The 18,277-nt window shown below is 37.1% G+C and overlaps 1 protein-coding gene across 1 annotated transcript in view; it reads left to right on the top strand.

Annotated features, from left to right (window-relative positions):
• The window catches only part of DCK (deoxycytidine kinase), a 64,807-nt gene that overhangs the window by 31,885 nt on the left and 14,645 nt on the right, over positions 1 to 18,277 (top strand). The window contains exon 3 of the mRNA XM_044681602.1: positions 2,992 to 3,107. Coding sequence (XP_044537537.1) covers positions 2,992 to 3,107 — 116 coding nt within the window. The remainder of the gene's footprint in view (positions 1 to 2,991; positions 3,108 to 18,277) is intronic.

Genomic DNA, 18,277 nt, shown 5'->3' with positions numbered 1-18,277 from the left:
GGACGTGATTGAGGGTGTGGACTCGAAACTACCACACCAATGCAACTACCAACAATTTGGAAATTGGTCTTGATCAAGGACACATGACAAAACTAGTGGAAATGCGCATCGGCCATGGGTGGGGGGAGTGCGGGGGGGGGGTGAAGGGGATAAGAGGAGTATGAATCAGGCAACCATGTTAAAAATGTATATTAATAAATGCTAAAAATAAATAAATAAATAAATAAAAATGTGACTTTGGTAACGTAGCAGTTTCCCTCCCCTCTGTTCTTGTTATAAAGTCTGTGAGTGTAAAGAGGATATGGAAGAGCTCTAACCTCAGTAATTTACTTCATTTATTTAAGGAAAAGAATTATGGTTTTGTTCTTTTCCTTCCTTACCCCTATCTGCTCACCCTAACCCTTCCTAAAAGCAAGATTTTTGATAAGCAGAGATATGCATTATGCTCAGTAGCCCTTTCAGAATTGTATGAATATAGGAATTTTTATTAAAGAAACAAATTTAGAGCTGGAACAGACCTCACAGACCATCTAGTTCAACCCCTTATTTTCAAATGAGGAAATTGAGGCCAAGAGAAGTAAGTTGCTTATGTATGTGATACTTATGTACCTAAGTTCTGGTCTTCTGATTCTAAAGCCATGTTCTCCTATGAATGTTCCTTTTTAAAAATATGCATTGTTGATACCTTTTATCTTTATTATATCACAGTCATTTCCCTAACACCAACCTTTTTCTAGCCTTATGAAAATGAAAACAATTAGGCAAAAACATTTCAGTGGACCATATTTAACAGTATATGATACTCTGTCCTATTAATCCTCTGCCTGTCTGCCTTGACAGAGGAGATATGTTTCTCATATGTTCTTAAGATCTTTATTGGTTTTTCAGTTACTCAGTCTTCCATTTTCTGATGTCTTAACTCATTCCCTTTAGGTAGTTTTATCAGAATCTGATGCACACTTCTCTATTAGATTTAGATAACGTAGAAGTGGTTTTTTTGTGTGAATATGAATATACCATTTAGCTTTAAACAATTTTAAATTTACTACAAGTTTAAAGGGCTATTTTGGTAATACTTTTTTTCTTTTATAAAAGCATGTGTAATAATTAAAATGGGTTTGACAGATATAAGAATAAAAAAATTGTTGTGGTCGCCATTTATAAAAGCTAAAGTTAAACTATTAAGCTGTTAGTAGCTTTATTTACAGCAAGGTAGAGATATTAAAGTGGGTGATATAGGAAGGAGGTAGAAAATATCACCTAGCTAAAAAATACTCTTAAGTCCTAATCCTAGTGCCTGTTGACCACGAATGCGAATCCAAATCAGAATTAGAATCTCACCAGAATCCAAAGTCTGGATCAGGAAGCTGAAATCTGAAGAACCAAAGATGCTGAAAAACCACCGAGAACCTTCAGTGCACATGAGGCCAAGACTGCCAAGAATCCCACCAGAGCTCATGCTCCCTAGACTAAAGGCTGCCAAAAATGAGGAGCCAAGAAATCTGCCAAGCAATAAATGAGAGTGAATCTCTCTCAAGCTCCCACTTATATGCAGTTATCTCCATCCATCAGCTCTCCTTATCATATTGCCTTTCAGTTTGCCTAACACTGTCCCCTGGGTGGGGCGGGCAGTGCTTGTGGCCTGTTAGGGCATGAACTTTCTTTGTTAGTGACTCTACTAAGTGGGGATACTTTAAGTTTTTTATTAACTTAAAATAGACAAAGGAAATAAAAAGTTCCCTTTCATACATGGACTTGATATGTATTCTGGGTACCAAATCATTATCAACTTTGCTTAAGTTTTGGCTCACAAAATATGTTTTTTTTTTATGTCTAAAGAAAATTATAAGAGAAATAGTATCATATACTACAAACTGAATTTATTCTCATTTTATTTTTATGCATAAAGGTAAAACAGGTTATGACAACTCATTTTAGAAAATGAATTTATGATCTTTTAGGTATTGCAGGCTTTTAAAAAACACTCTTACCTTCCTTCTTTGTACTGTTTCTAATGCAAAGAATTTTTGGTAAAGGCTGGGCAGTGGGGTTTATTGATTTGACTAGGATCACACAGCAAGGATGTGTTTGAGGTCAGATTTGAACCCAGGACCTCCCATCTCTATCCAATGATAGATCCAATGACTCTCAATCCACTGAGCCACCTAGTTGCCCCCAACTGCAGTATTTTTAATGTAATATATTCACAAAACATTATTTAAAAACCACAGTGATTTGAGAATGTTAACCAGGCCCCATAATAAATGGCAGAATTACAATTACATCATTATTTCTTTCTTCTTTATATGAAATTCAGTGGAAAAACCAAACTGGTATTTACTAGATTGCCAAAAAATTTAAAAATTAAAAAAGTTCTTAAACTAAAAACCATAAATGATAGGTAAAATTTCTATATAGTTACTTTTGGAAAGCCTATTAAACAGTCTGTGTGTGTTTAAGTGGAGGGATGAAGGTAGGATGGATGGGAGAAAGGAGAGAGGAAGGTAGAGGAAGGGAAAGGAAGATAGTAGTCCCCAGCCCCCGGTGTGGGAAATTGATCAGAGCCCCTAATAAATTATCAGAGAGCAACTTTAGGGTTTGAATAGCTAGGTTTTATTTTAATTAGAAAGGGAAAGGTCTAGGGAAAACTAGGAGGTAGGAAGAAAGGGAAAAAGGCACCAAGAGAGAGATCAGGTCTCAGGGTAGAGAGTCCAGCCAGCCGCCAAGGTCAAGAGAGAAAAGGTGCCAAACTTTCCCTTTTATACTTTCCCTGACACCTCCCCCCCCAAGGAAGTGGGAGGTGTCAGGGGAAGTTGTAGCAGAGAGAGTCCTGGGAGACTTAGTCTTCTAGGGCTTACAATAATTTCAAATGACACAAGTCATAAGGGATTATTTCTAAGATGGAACCTAAAAAAGACAGAGTTTGCTTGATTTTTGTATTTTGAAGTTCGTGAAAAGTAACCAATTTCTTCCTTTTTTTTATTCCTTTAGAAATGTTTACATAGAATATACTTGAGGGGAAGAGAAGAAGAACAAGAAATTCCTCTAGAATACTTAGAAAAACTGCACTATAAACATGAAAGCTGGCTCCAGAATAGAACACTGAAGTAAGACTTTTAAAATCAACACTTAAAAAAATTTATGTTCCACATACAGCTTGGAATGATTTTTTTTTCTTAAATTTTAATCTGAAACCTGGCAGGTGGTTGTGGCAACATGTAGAATCAGAACATTTTTTTTGGCACTGGTATGTGATTGAGAAAATACCTGGGATGATAGCAAGATGTTTTAACAGATAGAGCTGTTTCCTTATCAATCCCATTCCCAAGAACAACAAATATAGGTATCTCTGTGAATAAATAAGGAAGGGAATGGCTTTGATATAAATTACTACCTAAGGCTCCTCTTTTTTAGGAGAATTTTAGGGTAATAAATAACAGATTTATTCTGTTTTAGCAACAAGATTTCAGGCACTATATCTTACCAGAAGTTGGCAGGCTTTCAAAAGTGATATACCAGGACTCCAACTCCAAATTGTGTGTTTCTAAAGTGTGGAGAGGGGTGAAAAGAGGTTGAGATCCTAAGAGAACTAGAGAATGGCGCTCTTGTTTGAGGAGGGCATTGACTCATAAACAGAGTATTGCAGATTCTTTTTTCTCAGTTGATGCCCTATAGATTTTGCTCCAGCCTCTTACCTTTACCCTGTGTGTGTCTACCTGCCTCATGTGTGTTTTTTGTAGACAACATATGGTAGGATTTTGGTTTCTAATCCACTCTGCTATTTGCTTCCATTTTATGGGTGAGTTCATCCCATTCACATTCAGAGTTATGATTGCCACCTAAGTATTCCCCATCATTTTGATTTCCTCTATTAATCCTTCCCTTTTGTCTTTCACTATTTCCTTCTACACCAGTATTTTGCTTTTAATCAGTCCCTCTAATCCCCATCCTTATTTTCCTTACCTTCCCACCCTCTCCCTTCTTATTTTCCTCTTATTTTTCTTTAGGGTCTATTAAATTCACTCCCCACTTCTCTTTCCCTCCCTTTTGATATTCCCTGCCCCACTCCCCCCTTGGTTTTTCCCTCTCAACTTCCCTGTAGGGTAAGATAGAGTACTATATACTTCAATGGATCTAGATGCGTTTCCCTCTCAAAATTGATTCCACTGAGAGTAAGGTTTAAGTATTGCCTATTAGTACTCTCTTCCTCTCCTTCTTATAATAATATTCTTCCCCTCCCCCTCCCATGTGCCTCTTTATGTGGTACATTTATCCTATTTTTCTTTTTCCTTCAAGTTTCTCTTGGTACCATCTTCTATCCCTCCTGCTTTTTTTTTTTTTTTAACATATCATCTTAAACCACTTTAGTATCCCAACATCTACCTATGAATAATTCTTCTAACTACTATGATAGTGAAAACAGTTTTTGAGGGTTACAAATATCATTTTTCCATATAGGAATATAAAGAATTTGACCTTACTGAAGCCCTTAACAATTCCCCCTCACCCCTTCTTGTTTCTCTTTTCATGTTTCTCTTGAATTTTGTATTTAGGCATCAAATTTTCCGTTTAGTTCTGGTCTTTTCTTTACAAATACTTGAAAATCTTCTATTTTGTTAAACGCCCATAATTTCCCCTGGAAGTATATACTCAGTTTAGATGGGTAGGTGATTCTTGGTTGTAGACCCAATTCTCTTGCCTTTCTGAATGTCATATTCCAAGTCTTACAGTCCTTTAGCATGGAAGCTGCCAGATCTTGTGTAATTCTGACTGGGGCTCTTTCTGGTTTCTTGCAATATTTTTTCCTTGGCTCTTGAATTTGGCAATTACATTTCTAGGGGTTGTCTTTTGAGGTTTTAATATAGAGGGTGCTCTGTGGACTCTTTAAATGTCTATTTTGCTCTTTTGTTCAAGAACATCAGGGCAATAAGGATAATTTCTTTTAATATGATGTCAAGGCTCCTGTTTTTTTCCCTAGGTTTTCAGGTCGACCAGTGCTTCTCGGATTGTCTCTCCTGGACTTGTTTTCCAGGTCTGTCATCTTCTCAATGAGATATTTCATGTTTCCTTCTATTTTTTCATTCTTTTGACTTTGCTTTATTAATTCTTGCTGTCTTGTGAGATCATTAGCTTCTACTTCCCCAATTCTAGTCTTTAAAGACTGGTTTTCAGCTATGATCTTTTGATTTTCCTTTTTGGTTTGGTCTAACCTGCTTTTTTCATGGCTTTCAGCAGGTCAATTCTGGTCTCCAATTTGCTTATTATTTCATATGATTTCTGTGCCTCTTTTTTCCAAGTGGGAGATTCTGCCTTTTAAACTGTTATTTTCCTTTTGAATTACTTGCATTTTTTTCTCCCATATCCATACCTATCAAACTACCAAAAAACTTCTTTACTGAATTAGGAAAAACTATAACAAATTTCATTTGGAATAACAAAAGATCAAGAATATCAAGGGAAATAATGAAAAAAAATGTGAAGGAAGGGGGCCTAGCAGTACCAGATATTAAACTATACTATAAAGCAGCAGTCATCAAAACAATATGGTACTGGCTAAGAGATAGAAGGGAGGATCAGTGGAATAGACTTGGTGTAAGTGACATCAGCAAGACAGTGTATGATAAACCCAAAGAGCCCAACTTTTGGGACATGAATCCACTATTTGACAAAAACTGCTGGGAAATTTGGAAAACAATATGGGAGAGATTAGGTCTAGATCAACATCTCACACCCTACACCAAGATAAATTCAGAATAGGTAAATGACTTGAATATAAAGAGGGAAACTATAAACATGTTAAGTGAACACAGAATAGTATACTTGTCAGATCTCTGGGAAAGGAAAGATTTTAAAACCAAACAAGAGTTAGAGAAAATTAAAAAATGTAAACTAAATGGTTTTGATTATATTAAACTAAAAAGTTTTTGTACAAACAAAAACAATGTAGTCAAAATCAGAAGGGAAACAACAAATTGGGAAAAAATCTTTATAATGAAAAACTCTGACAGGGGTCTAATTACTCAAATATACAAGGAGTTAAAGCAATTGTATAAAAAAATCAAGCCATTCCCCAATTGATAAATGGGCAAGAGACATGAATAGGCAATTTTCAGGTAAAGAAATCAAAAGTATCAATAAACACATGAGAAAGTGTTCCAAATCTCTAATAATTAGAGACATGTAAATGAAAACAGCTCTGAGGTATCACCTCACACCTAGCAGATTGGCTAAAATGAAAGAAGGGGAGAGTTATGAATGTTGGAGGGGATGTGGCAAAATCGGGACATTGATGCATTGCTGGTGGAGTTGTGAAATGATCTAGCCATTCTGGCTGGCAATTTGGAACTATGCTCAAAGGGCTATAAAAGAATGCCTGCCCTTTGATCCAGCCATAGCATTGTTGGGTTTGTACCCCAAAGAGATCATAGATAAACAGACTTGTACAAAAATACTTATAGCTGTGCTTTTTGTGGTGGCAAAAAACTGGAAAAGGAGGGTATGTCCTTCAGTTGGGGAATGGCTGAACAAATTGTGGTATATGCTGGTGATGGAATACTATTGTGCTCAAAGGAATAATAAACTGGAGGAATTCCATGTGAACTGGAAAGACCTTCAGGAACTGATGCAGAGTGAAAGGAGCAGAGCCAGAAGAACATTGTACACAGAGACTGATATACTATGGTAAAATCGAATGCAATGGACTTCTTTACCAGCAGCACTGCAATGACACAGGACAGCTCTGAGGGATTTATGGTAAAGAACGCTACCCACATTCAGAGGAAGGACTGCAGGAGAGGAAACATATAAGAAAAACAATTCCTTGAACGGATGGGTTTAGGTGGACATGATTGGGGATGTAGATTCGAAACTACCATACCAGTGCAACTAACAACAATTTGGAAATAGGTCTTGATCAAGGACACATGACAAAACCAGTGGAAATGTGCATCGGCCATGGGTGAGGGGAGTGCGGGGGGTGAAGGGGAAAGTAGGAGCATGAATCATGTAACCATCTTAAAAATGAATATTAATAAATGTTTTAAAAAAAAAGAGAGAGAATAGGGTGAGAAACCTTAACCCCGGCTGAATGTAAGTTTAGACTACCTCTCACACCAGCAGGCTAATGTCTCCTTTAGGCCCAAGATTCTCTGCCAAAGCCCCAGGCCTTGGAACCAATACAACCAGGCAGTTGGAAATGTTTCCATGAAGTTGATTGTGACTTCCTGAAATCTTAAATTGATGATGGATAACACTGGCTTGGAAAGGGTAAGCCCAGCTAAAAATGTTAACTGGAAATCTGACTGCTAAGGACTAAGTGTTGTTGGTAAGGTAAGCAAAGACTTCAAGAACGTTTAGGCTTTAGGCTTTAAACAGGGTTTATTTAAACCAAATTGAAGGTAGGTAAAAGGAATAGGAAGATGGGAGAAGGGAAACTCTAAAGATCTTGCCCAAATACTAGATGTTGAATAAATATTAAAACAGAGGTTGTTGTTCCTAGGAGCAGAGTAAGAGAAAGCCTTGAGGGCACTTCCCCACTCTGTTGCTTTGAAGCTGAGCCCAGAGGCTGTTAGGTCCCTGGGTCAGAAGCTGCTGTTCTTGATTGTAGCTGTTAACACTGAATTGAATAGAAGGTTCTTGGCTATGCCAAAGAAGTATTGAATTTGGCCAGCAATGGAGTTTATCCCTGCCTTCCCAAACCACCGAAAGGGGCCCAGAATTCACCTCCTCCCTAACCCTCGAGATGAGAGAGAGAAGACCCCATGGGTATGTGGACCCCCTTTTATGTCCTATCCTTAAGTGTCACCCTGGCACACACCCTGAGTGCTCTGCCAGGTTCTGTGTTCCAAAGTGGCAACTACTAACTACTTTCTCTACAGTCTATGGGGGAGAAGTGTTGTATCTTCACTGCCCTCCAAAGGCTTCTTATCTGCCTGATTGATGGGATTAAGCCAGGGTGGGGTTGATCTGTAGAGCTTGATGTGCCCTGATACCAAAACCTCAAGAGAAGAGGGGGGCAAAATGGAGCGTTTTTGCTGAATCTAGGTTGCCCTCTCTGCGTTTTTTCTCCAGCCACCTCCCTATTGTCTGTGTTCAATGCCCTGAGCCTGGCACAGCTGTGTCAGGACAGCATGTGGGGGAGGGGTCTTGGGATCTTCCTTCCTCCTTACCCTCAAACCCAACAGTTTTAAGAATTCAGACCTTTTTCTTGGCATACCTCTTGAGCCAAGTCCAGCAGGAGGATCCCCCAGCTTTGTTCTTTGTTAGATTTGGTTTTCTTTCCCCTCGAAGCGCTTTGTTTTTTATCTCGGTGTGGAGGGGTATGGAGGTCTGAAGTTTTGCTCTGTCTAAGCCGCCATCTTCCCAGAATCCCTCCATCTTTATCTTTAACAGTGGTTATTGTTGTATTACTTTTATCTTCAGTTCTCAGCCAGAAGTCTGAGTGAGGAGGCCTGGCAGCTCTCAGTGTAGTGAGCTATAGAGCCTTTTTTGCCTTGAGGCTATTTTTCCAGTCTTCACCATATCTGCTGTGGGCAGCCTCTCTTTGCTCTATCTCCACTCTTGCATTTTGCAAGTCACAGGTCTCTCTGCTAAGGCTTTGCACTGTCCTCAGGGGTAAGACTGTGGTGCTCTCAGCCAGCTCCCAAGAATTTAGAGATTGCCCCTGCCTTCGCTCTGATTCTGGTGCAATAGGTGGTGTGTGTAATTTTACCCCTTTATAGCGTGGAAATGCCCAAACCCTGCCTATTTTTAAGGTTGCGCCTTATGGTAGAGCCCCTTCCCTTGTCTGATTTTGATTTTTGTCCTTTTGAGATGCTTTGTTGTGATCAGTAGTAGGAAGAGTCATGAAGTTCCTTCTACATTGAAGCCATCTTAGCCGGGAGGTCTCCTGCAGATTCTTATTAGTGATAAGAAGATGAATAAAAATCTCTTTGCCACTTTTATTATGCATATTTTAGGTTTAGAGAGTGAAGTATGGCATGCTTCAGTCTGCATTCACACTTGTCAGTTTCTTCTATAGCAGTTCATCGATTTTTTTTGTCATGAGTATCTTGAGTTTTCCTAGATCCTTGTATTTCTGATAGTAGTTACCATGTGTACAGCATTCTCCTGGCTATGCCCACTTAATTTTGCATCACTTCATATAAGGCTTTCCAGATTTTGTTGATGATCATTCTGTTCATCATTTCTTATGGTACAATAGTATTCCTTTAAAATAATATACCATTACTTGTTCAGTCATTCCCTAATTAGTGGATATCTCTTCAGTTTCCAATTCTTGGCTTCCAAAAAAATTTCTGCTATAAATATTTTTGTACATGTAGAACTCTCCTATCTTTCATCTCTTTGGGATACAGACCTAGTAGTTAATCTGTAGTTTAAAAAAATTTCTTATTATCACTAAAACACACTTCAATATCAGTCATTGTAAGAGCAAACTCATACAAAACCAAAACCCCAAGATTAATTTTAATCATAACAGTATCAAATCTATTCCATTGATCTACCATTCTCTTTCTTGGCCAGTACTAATTTGTTTTGATGATTACTGCTTGATAGTACAGTTTAAAATCTGGTACTGCTAGGCCACTTTCCTTCACATTTTTTTTTTCATTAGTTCCCTTGATATTCTTGACCTTTTATTCTTCCAGATGAATTTTCCTTTTCTTTTTTCTTTTTTTCTAAAAAATAATTATTTGGTAATTGGATTGGTATGGCACTGAATAAGTAAATTAATTTAGGTAGAACAGTCATTTTTATTATATTAGCTCTGCCTACCCATGAGCAATTAATATTTTTCCATTTGTTTAGATCAGACTTTAATTGCGTGCAAAGTGTTTTGTTGTGTTCGTATAATTCTTGGGTTTGTCTTAGCAAGTAGGATCCCAGGTATTTTATATTGTCTAGAGTTATTTTAAATGGAATTTATCTATCTCTTGCTGCTGAACTTTGTTGGTATTATATAGAAATAATGATGATTTATTATGTATGCTGCAGTGGTACTAAAGTTATTTATTTCATCCAGGATTTTTGGTTGACTCTAGGATTCTCTAAGTATATCACCATATCTGCAAAGAGTGATAGTTTAGTTTCTTCATTGCCTACTTTAATTCCTTCAATTTCTTTTGCCTTTCTTATTGCTAAAGCTAGCATTTATAATACAATATTAAATCATAGTGGTGATAATGAGTATCTTTGTTTCCCTCATGATCTTATTGGGAACGCTTCTGACATCCCCATTGCAGATGATACCTGCCAATGGTTTTAGGTAGATACTACTTATAGTTTAAAGGAATGACCCGTTTATTCCTATGCTTTCTAGGATTTTAAATGGGAATGGTTGTTATATTTTGTTGAAGGCTTTTTTTGAATCTATTGAGATAATCATGATCTCTGTAGTTTAGTTATTGATATGGTCAGTTCTGCTGATAGTCTTCCTAATATTTGTAAAAGGATATTATAGAGATCCTGCTCTATAACCAGAGTTGGATGTAAAGAATGAAACCGATTGGAAGCATGGCTTGTTAGCTCATAATGCTCCGAGATATACTGGAGTCACCACTTTATTATAAAGGAAATTAAAGATCCCCTTCCCCCAAAAGCCCAAGAAAGTTTCTCACAGTTACAGAGAGCAGTATTTTTACTATAATCAAAACAAAAGCCTTAGAAGCCTCCAGGTGTAGATAAAAAACCTATGCTAACCTATCAACTATATGTGTTATCTTTAAGTGGAGCCTGGGACATCTCATTAGGCTGGAAAGCCCCTGAAGTTCTCAGCCTTGATGATATTAAACAATTTTTTTGAGCCTCATTATTTTACTTTAATTCTGGGCAAAATGCCCTGCCAAGGGTTCGACCTTGGCCGTACCAGCCATCTGTACTCTTGGTCAAAGGGGAACAGTGTTAGCCCCCCTCCTGCTGGATTGCTGAGAGCCCAAAACTTTTTCAATAAGACTATAATGCATTTTAAAGGAAGGTGAGAATTATGAAAGGAATCAAAAGAGGAATCTCAGTTTTTATCTTAAATATCCCACTTCATCTTGACCCGGATAGGGAGAAACGATCAATACATGACTCTGCCAGTCTGTATTGATCTTTTGAGGGGGTCCAGATAAAAATATTTACTTGAGATTCTAATTTCTCTTAATAGCTCCCAACAGGATATAAAATTATGTTTGGACTGAATATACAAGAGGATGGTCACCAGGAATTGATTCAATTCCAAATGAAAGACTCAAGTCAGAATGACTTTTATAGTAGTGTAAATGTGTAAATTAAATACTGGGTTTAGAGAAGGGGAGAAGAAGGAATGTTTGGCTGAAGAGGGATAACTAACTTAGATAAATACAAATGGGGAATCACACCCACACCCACAAACACAAGACTTGGGAATGGGTTGTGACAGTTTGAGTGAGTGGCAGTTAAGATCCAACTGACTCTCAGACTACATCAGCCAGGGATACCTACTTACTACGTTCACTGGGTTGAGAACAAACAAAAAAAAGTTAAAAGTAATAGTTTTAATAATAAGTTAAAAGGGTAAGATTAAGGGGAAATGATCACTAACATTACTGGTCTAGGGAATGGGTTCAAGAGCTAGTAAATGGGAAAGCCTCTACACCAGTGGTTCCCAAACTTTTTTGGCCTACCTCCCCCTTTCCAGAGAAAATATTACTTAGCCCTCTGGAAATTAATTTTTAAAAAAATTTAAAAGCAATTAATAGGAAAGATAAATGCACCTGTGGCCATTACCGCCCCCTGGATTGCTGCAGCACCCACCAGGGGGCGGTAGTGCCCACTTTGGGAATCACTAGCCCAGGCTGCCTGGTTAACCTGACTGGCTGGAAGGGGAATGGATGTCTCACAACTGAGTTCACTTCTGTTCTAGTGATGATCAAGAGTTTCCAAGAACACAGGTCCTCAGCAAATTAGTCCAAAGGGAGAATGAAGGCAGAGAGCTGGTCTAGTCTGAAAGTCCACCTTTCAGAGCTGTCATCTATGCTTACACACCTGCACTTCTGGGGATGGGGGGGGTGGGACAGATGACTCCTTGATAGAAAAAAATTCCCTCTCCTGGGCTCTCCACTAGAGACGGTTAAACAGCATGACACTGTTCCTTCCATATCAGAATCCTCAAAAAAGACTTCCTTCTTTGCCACTATTCCATCATTGGAAACTTCAGGTCTTATCTTGACATCTTGAGTGCTATTTACACTAAATGTCTAAAATTCTAATTTTCCTCATAACAGTAATTTATTTACAAATAGGAAGAGAGAGTGAAAATAAGAAAATCAGAGAGAGGATAGGGCAAGATATTTAACCTAAAACACTAAGTATTTTGTTCTGGCCCCTGACTCGAACCAGGCAAGGCTAATTAGTCCTCAGCCAAAGGGTCCTCAGCATTTAGCTGAGGGTTTGGGGATGAATAAAGCAAAGGCTTCAGACACAAAGCCTCTCTTAAGAGGAGAGTCCCTTCAGAAAAAATCCAGGAAGGAGTCAATCTTTTTCACTCACCATGTTCAAATGGAGAGATTTAAGAACAGTCTCACCAAGTCTAGGGTCTCAGGTTCAGTAAGCAGATTCATCAGCCTCCATCTCGAACTCGGAACTCCGAAGAAGTAGTCCCACAGGAAGTTATAACTCCTTTTTAAAGGCATTTCTTTTGTGTCACTTCCTGTGCATTCCTTCTATTTTACGTGTACCAATTACAGGTTAAAGCTTTGCTTAGGACTACCCAGGGGGCAGCCAGTAGATTCAGATTTGTCACTCACTTTCACACACATGGGTTACAGATTTCCCCCACTCAAGTGTAAGTGGGGTGTTTACACTTTTGGTGATTAAATCTAAAATTGGGCAGGGTAGAGTTAATCCCGTCTTCACATATTAAACCAGCCTTGCATTCCTGGTGTAAATCCCATATGGTCATAGTGAATGATTCTTGTGATGATATATTGATATTGTCTCCTTACTAACGTTTTATTTAAAATTTTTGCATCTATATTAATTAATGAAATTGGCCTATGAATTTCTTTCTTTGTTTTAGGTCTTCCTGGCATAGTTAACAGTATCATATTTGTGTCATAAAAAGAATTTGGTAGGATTCCTTCTCTGCTTATTTTCCCAAATAATTTATAAAGTATTGGGATTAGTTGTTCTTTAAATGTTTGATAGAATTCACATGTGAATCCACTTGACCCTAGGGATTTTTTCTTAGGGAGTTCATTGATGGTTTGTGCAATTTCTTTTTCTAAGCTGGGATTATTTAAGTATTCTATTTCTTATTTTGTTAATCTGGGCAATTTATATTTTTGTAAATATTCATCCATTTCACCTAGATTGTCAGATTTATTGTCATAAAATGATTGCTTAAATTCTTCTTCATTGGTGGTGTATGGAGTGAAAATTAGTGTATTATCCTCAATGTATTTTTGGCTAGCAGTAGTAACTATTAGATCAATACCCCTGAAGTTCCAAGTAGAGTATAAGTTTAAATCATTAGCTTAATTAGATACAGTTTCACTCTCCCTTCACCCTTCTCCTTCTTGATCTTTCACAAAACCTTTAATTGGTATTCTTTTGCACAGGTGGAGGGTATTATATTCGATTCCTGTAAATTGGGGAATTCAGTTGTGTCTTTGGGCCTCTGACTTAAGCATAATGTCCCCATCCTATGCGTGATACGCAAAAAAGTTGTATCTGCTGCATCTTATCCAGATCTCTTTGATTATTTGAGTAACTAAAGGGAGTGCATCTTGCTATATAAAGACCTTCCAAAATGTGCACTCCTTTTTAATTTTTGATACTGATTATATGATTATCTTCCTTTTTTAAAAAAATAAAATTCATCATTGCTCTATTTTGTATTTTCATAAAACCAACTCTTAGTCTTATTAGTTCACTAGTTCTCTTTCAGTTTTATTAACTTTTCCTTTAATTTTTAGAACTTCTAATTTAGCCTTTAATTGGGAATGCTTAATTTGTTCTTTTTCTGATTTTTTAGTTGCATGCCCATTTCATTGATCTGAATTTTCTCTATCTTATTGATGTTAAGTGTTTAGAGATATATATTTTTTCCCTTCAGTACTGCTTTGGCTTTATCCCATAAATTTTGATATATTGTTTCTTTATTATTATGAAATTATTGATTGGTTCTATAATTTGTTCTTTTCCCGCCCTTTTTTTTAGCATTAGATTATTTAGGCCCCAATTAATTTTTAATTTGTCTTTCTATGACCATTTATTGATTATAATATTTTTACATTATGACCTGAAAGGAATGCATTTATTATTTCTGCTTTTCTGCATTTGGTTGTGAAATTTTTATGCCCTAATACATGTTCAGTTTTTGTGTAGGAGCCACGTACTGCTGAAAGGAAGGTATATTCCTTTCTATTTCCATTCAATTTTTCTCTAAAGATCTATTAGTTCTAACTTTATACAATTTAATTCACTTCCTTTACTTCTTTCTTGTTTATTTTTTGGTTTGATTTATTTAAATCTGAAAGGGGGAAGTTGAAGTCCCCCACTAGTGTAGTGTTACTGTCTATGTCCTTTTGATTTCTCATTTGATTTCTCCTTTAAAAATTTGGAGGCTATACCATTTAGTAAGTGTATTTTAGTATTGATACTATAGTACCTTTCGCTAGATGTAATTTCCTTCCTTATCTCTTTTAATCAGAACTACTTTTGCTTTAGCTTTGTCTAAGGTCATGATTGCTATTCCTGCTTTTTTTTTTTTTTTTTTTTACTTAAGATGATGCACAATAAATTATGGTCCAGTCCTTTACCTTTACTCTATGTGTGTCTTTTTGACTTAAATGTATTTCTTATAAACAACTTGTAATAGGATTCTGGTTTCTAATCCACTCTGCTCTTCACTTACATTTTATGGGTGAGTTCATCTCTTCACATTCACAGTTTTGATTACCGACTGTGTACTCCCCTCCATCTTATTTTCTCCTTTTAATCATGCTCTTTTTCTCTCCTTTCACTTTGTCCTTCCTCAGAAATATTTTGCATTTAATCACCATCCCCTTCTTTCCCCTCCCTTCTATTACCCCCTCACATACTTGTCTTCTTCTTCTACTTCTCTTTGGGTAAGGCAAGAAGGATTCTATGCCCCAGTGAGTGTGACCTGGAACTACTCGTGGGCAATAAAGTTACCAAGCAGCACCAGCTGCACTTAGTGCCAGCAAAAAGACTCTTGTAATCACTTTCTATTCAATTGTCCAACCTTCTTATTATTTCTGGGCTGATAGCTCCCAAAGCTGTTGTTGCTGTGGCACCTGTCTTCAAAACCTGCTGTAAATCTTCTGCTGCCTTAAGGCTGTTGGTGCTGCTGCTATGTTTGCTCGGGCCTGGTACCCACCCTAGTGTCATAGACCTCTTCTGCCAACTTCCTAAGTTGTCTTAGGCTGGAAAATGTCTCACTGTTCATTTGTTGTCTCTGCTGCTCCAGATTTGAAGTGTTACTTTAAAGTTGTTTGGAGGGGAATGTTCAGAGAGGTCAGCTGGGTTGCTGCCTATGTTCAACTTTGGCTTAGCCTCTCTCCTTGGTACTTTAGCTATATTTAGACCTCAATGAATAGGAGAGGAATTTTCATTAGTTATTTTTTTCCTTGGGTATTAAATTTGATATAGGATTTTTGGTCTTCCCCATTGATTTAAGTAAATTCCCTTGGATATCTCATCAGTACCTCAAATCAAACTTAGTAACTTCCATGCAAAACAAGCACCTATTATTGATTTTCTTTTTATCAGTACTGCTACTAAAGAAGGCACTGCTCTATAGTGGAAAGAACATTTTTTCTAGGGCTCAGAGGACTTGGGTTTGAATATCACCTGTTTCCTAGTCCATGTATTATCTTGGGAAACATCATTTAATCTCTTTGAACCTCATCTACAAAATTAGGAGATTGGACTAGATGAGCTTTAAGGGTTTTTCTTGTCCCAACATCTACCATCAATGATACATTTTTAAGACCACTCAAAATAAATATTTTTTTCCTATTCTCTCTTTTCAAACTTCCTCCTATTTAATTAACTAAGTCCAATAATTTCACAACATTATGTGCATCTGTCTCTTTCCCCAGGTTCACTGCCACCCCCTTTTTCTGGCCCACTTTACCTCTTGCCTTTTACGATTAAAAATGATAAAGACTGAGATAATAAGAGAAATTAGTAGTTTAATTAAAGCCATGCTGATAGGGATAAAATCATTAGACTATGCTCCTGCAAGAATTCACATTGCCTCAGCCATTTTTACCTTTCGTATCTTCCCATGCCTGGTAGCTAAGAGGGCCACTTCCTCCTCACCCAGGAGACTTATCCCCTCTCTTATATCATCATACTTCCTGTTTGCCATGAGGAATCATGGGAAATGTAGTTTCAAAGTCCCCACATGTCCATATGAAATATATAACATACTTTTAAATGGCATCTTCCCAATTCCAAATATACAATTCCCCCTAAGATCCGGCAAAAAAAAAAAAAAGGTTGGTCCTTTTTCTTCGCTGGATCTGTAAACATAGACAACTTCTAAATTTTAGGAATTTGGGGGATAAAAGAAATAGATGAATAAATGGATAAAACTAGCTGTATTGACAAAAAACCAATTTTGGGGCAGTCCCCTATTGGCATAACATGTACAGTTAAAACAATACATTCAACTCAATTTCAACTCCCCATAATTCAATTAACTGCACCCCAAGGTTCAAATTTGGTCTTCATGGTACAGTGAAGGCTTTTCAGGCATCTTCATGGTGTCTTCACCAAACAGGTTTGTCGTCTGGATTTTGGGGAGATGGCAAAATCCTTATCCTGAAATTATTCTCAAAAGAATTTAAACTAAACATTATAGATTATAAAACATACATTTCCTTCTAAGAATCATACATTTCCCCTTGAAATTACTCCTAAAAGAGTTAAATATACATATATTTTTACATTATCGAATTTTTAAAAAAACTTAATGCACATCCTATCCCCTCTGAGGAAAATTCTAAACACACCTTTTTTCCTTGAAAAGGGTACCTCAGGTCAGCTAAGGATGAGTGGCTGAGTCACGGGGGTTGTATGAAATCAATTAGCAAAATACAAAGAATAAAATTCAAGAAAAAAGAAGAAAAAATTAACTTGTGAATGAAATGGAGAATGTGCAAAAAATGTAGGGGAAATAAACAGGCCTTTGAATCAAGGCCCAATGAAAGTGATTTAAGCAGTCTGCTATTACCTATTCAGGGCCAGGACTTAAGGGAAACGTCTCTCTCTGATCTGATTTGCCATCAGCTTTTTAGGGAAGTGAGCCAAATAAATAACCAATCTTAGGTGCATTATTAGGAATTCAAGTTGAGGGGACCCACGTCCTCTAAAGTTTTAGAAAAGACTGGGACTCTAGGACTCAAACCCCAATATCAAGCCCTAAAGTATTGGCATATAACTCCTGCAATTTATGCAGATTCTCAGTCAGGTCCCTGACCTTGTGCTTTCTTAGCACTATTAATGGCTTTTATATTCCCTTCTCCTGGAATCAGACAGAGAGGCATTTAACAATTATGACAGGTTCCCAAATCTCAGGCTCTTCCGGGATTTATTTGCATTAAGCTTACATCACTGTGAAATAAAAAAGATAAATAATGATTATATATGTACTTCCAGTACAAGATGAGAAAAAATCAATTGCTCCAATTAAAAAATGTTTAAAAAAAAAAAATATATATATATATCTTAGGACTAGTGAAGGGTTTTACAAAATAGCAGATTCACAATGCACACTCAAATAGAGTACCATAATTTCTAATAACACATTTTAAAACAATAAAGAATGTTTAAAAATCATATACTTGTTACAACTTTTAAATCATGGCTAAGAGTTTCTCAACAAACTCTGTTATTGTTTCCATAGCAAAATCTGATATTTAAAAAAAGAAATCTTCTGGTCTAAATCATCCTCAGATAAGAATATACAGGAGCTCCTTGGCTTCCTGTTTTTTTTTTAACATTTATTAATATTCATTTTTAACATGGTTACATGATTCATGCTCCACCTTTCCCCTTCAACCCCCCCCCCCGCACCCCCCCCACCCATGGCCGATGCGCATTTCCACTAGTTTTGTCATGTGTCCTTGATCAAGACCAATTTCCAAATTGTTGGTAGTTGCATTGGTGTGGTAGTTTCGAGTCCACACCCTCAATCATGTCCACCCCGACCCATGCGTTCAAGCAGTTGTTTTTCTTATATGTTTCCTCTCCTGCAGTCCTTCCTCTGAATGTGGGTAGC

The sequence above is a fragment of the Gracilinanus agilis genome, chromosome 6 (genome assembly GCF_016433145.1).
Source record: "Gracilinanus agilis isolate LMUSP501 chromosome 6, AgileGrace, whole genome shotgun sequence".
In the NCBI taxonomy this organism is placed as follows: domain Eukaryota; kingdom Metazoa; phylum Chordata; class Mammalia; order Didelphimorphia; family Didelphidae; genus Gracilinanus; species Gracilinanus agilis.
The sequence above is the reverse complement of the archived record's forward strand: the minus strand, read 5'-3'. Positions and strand labels throughout refer to the sequence as shown.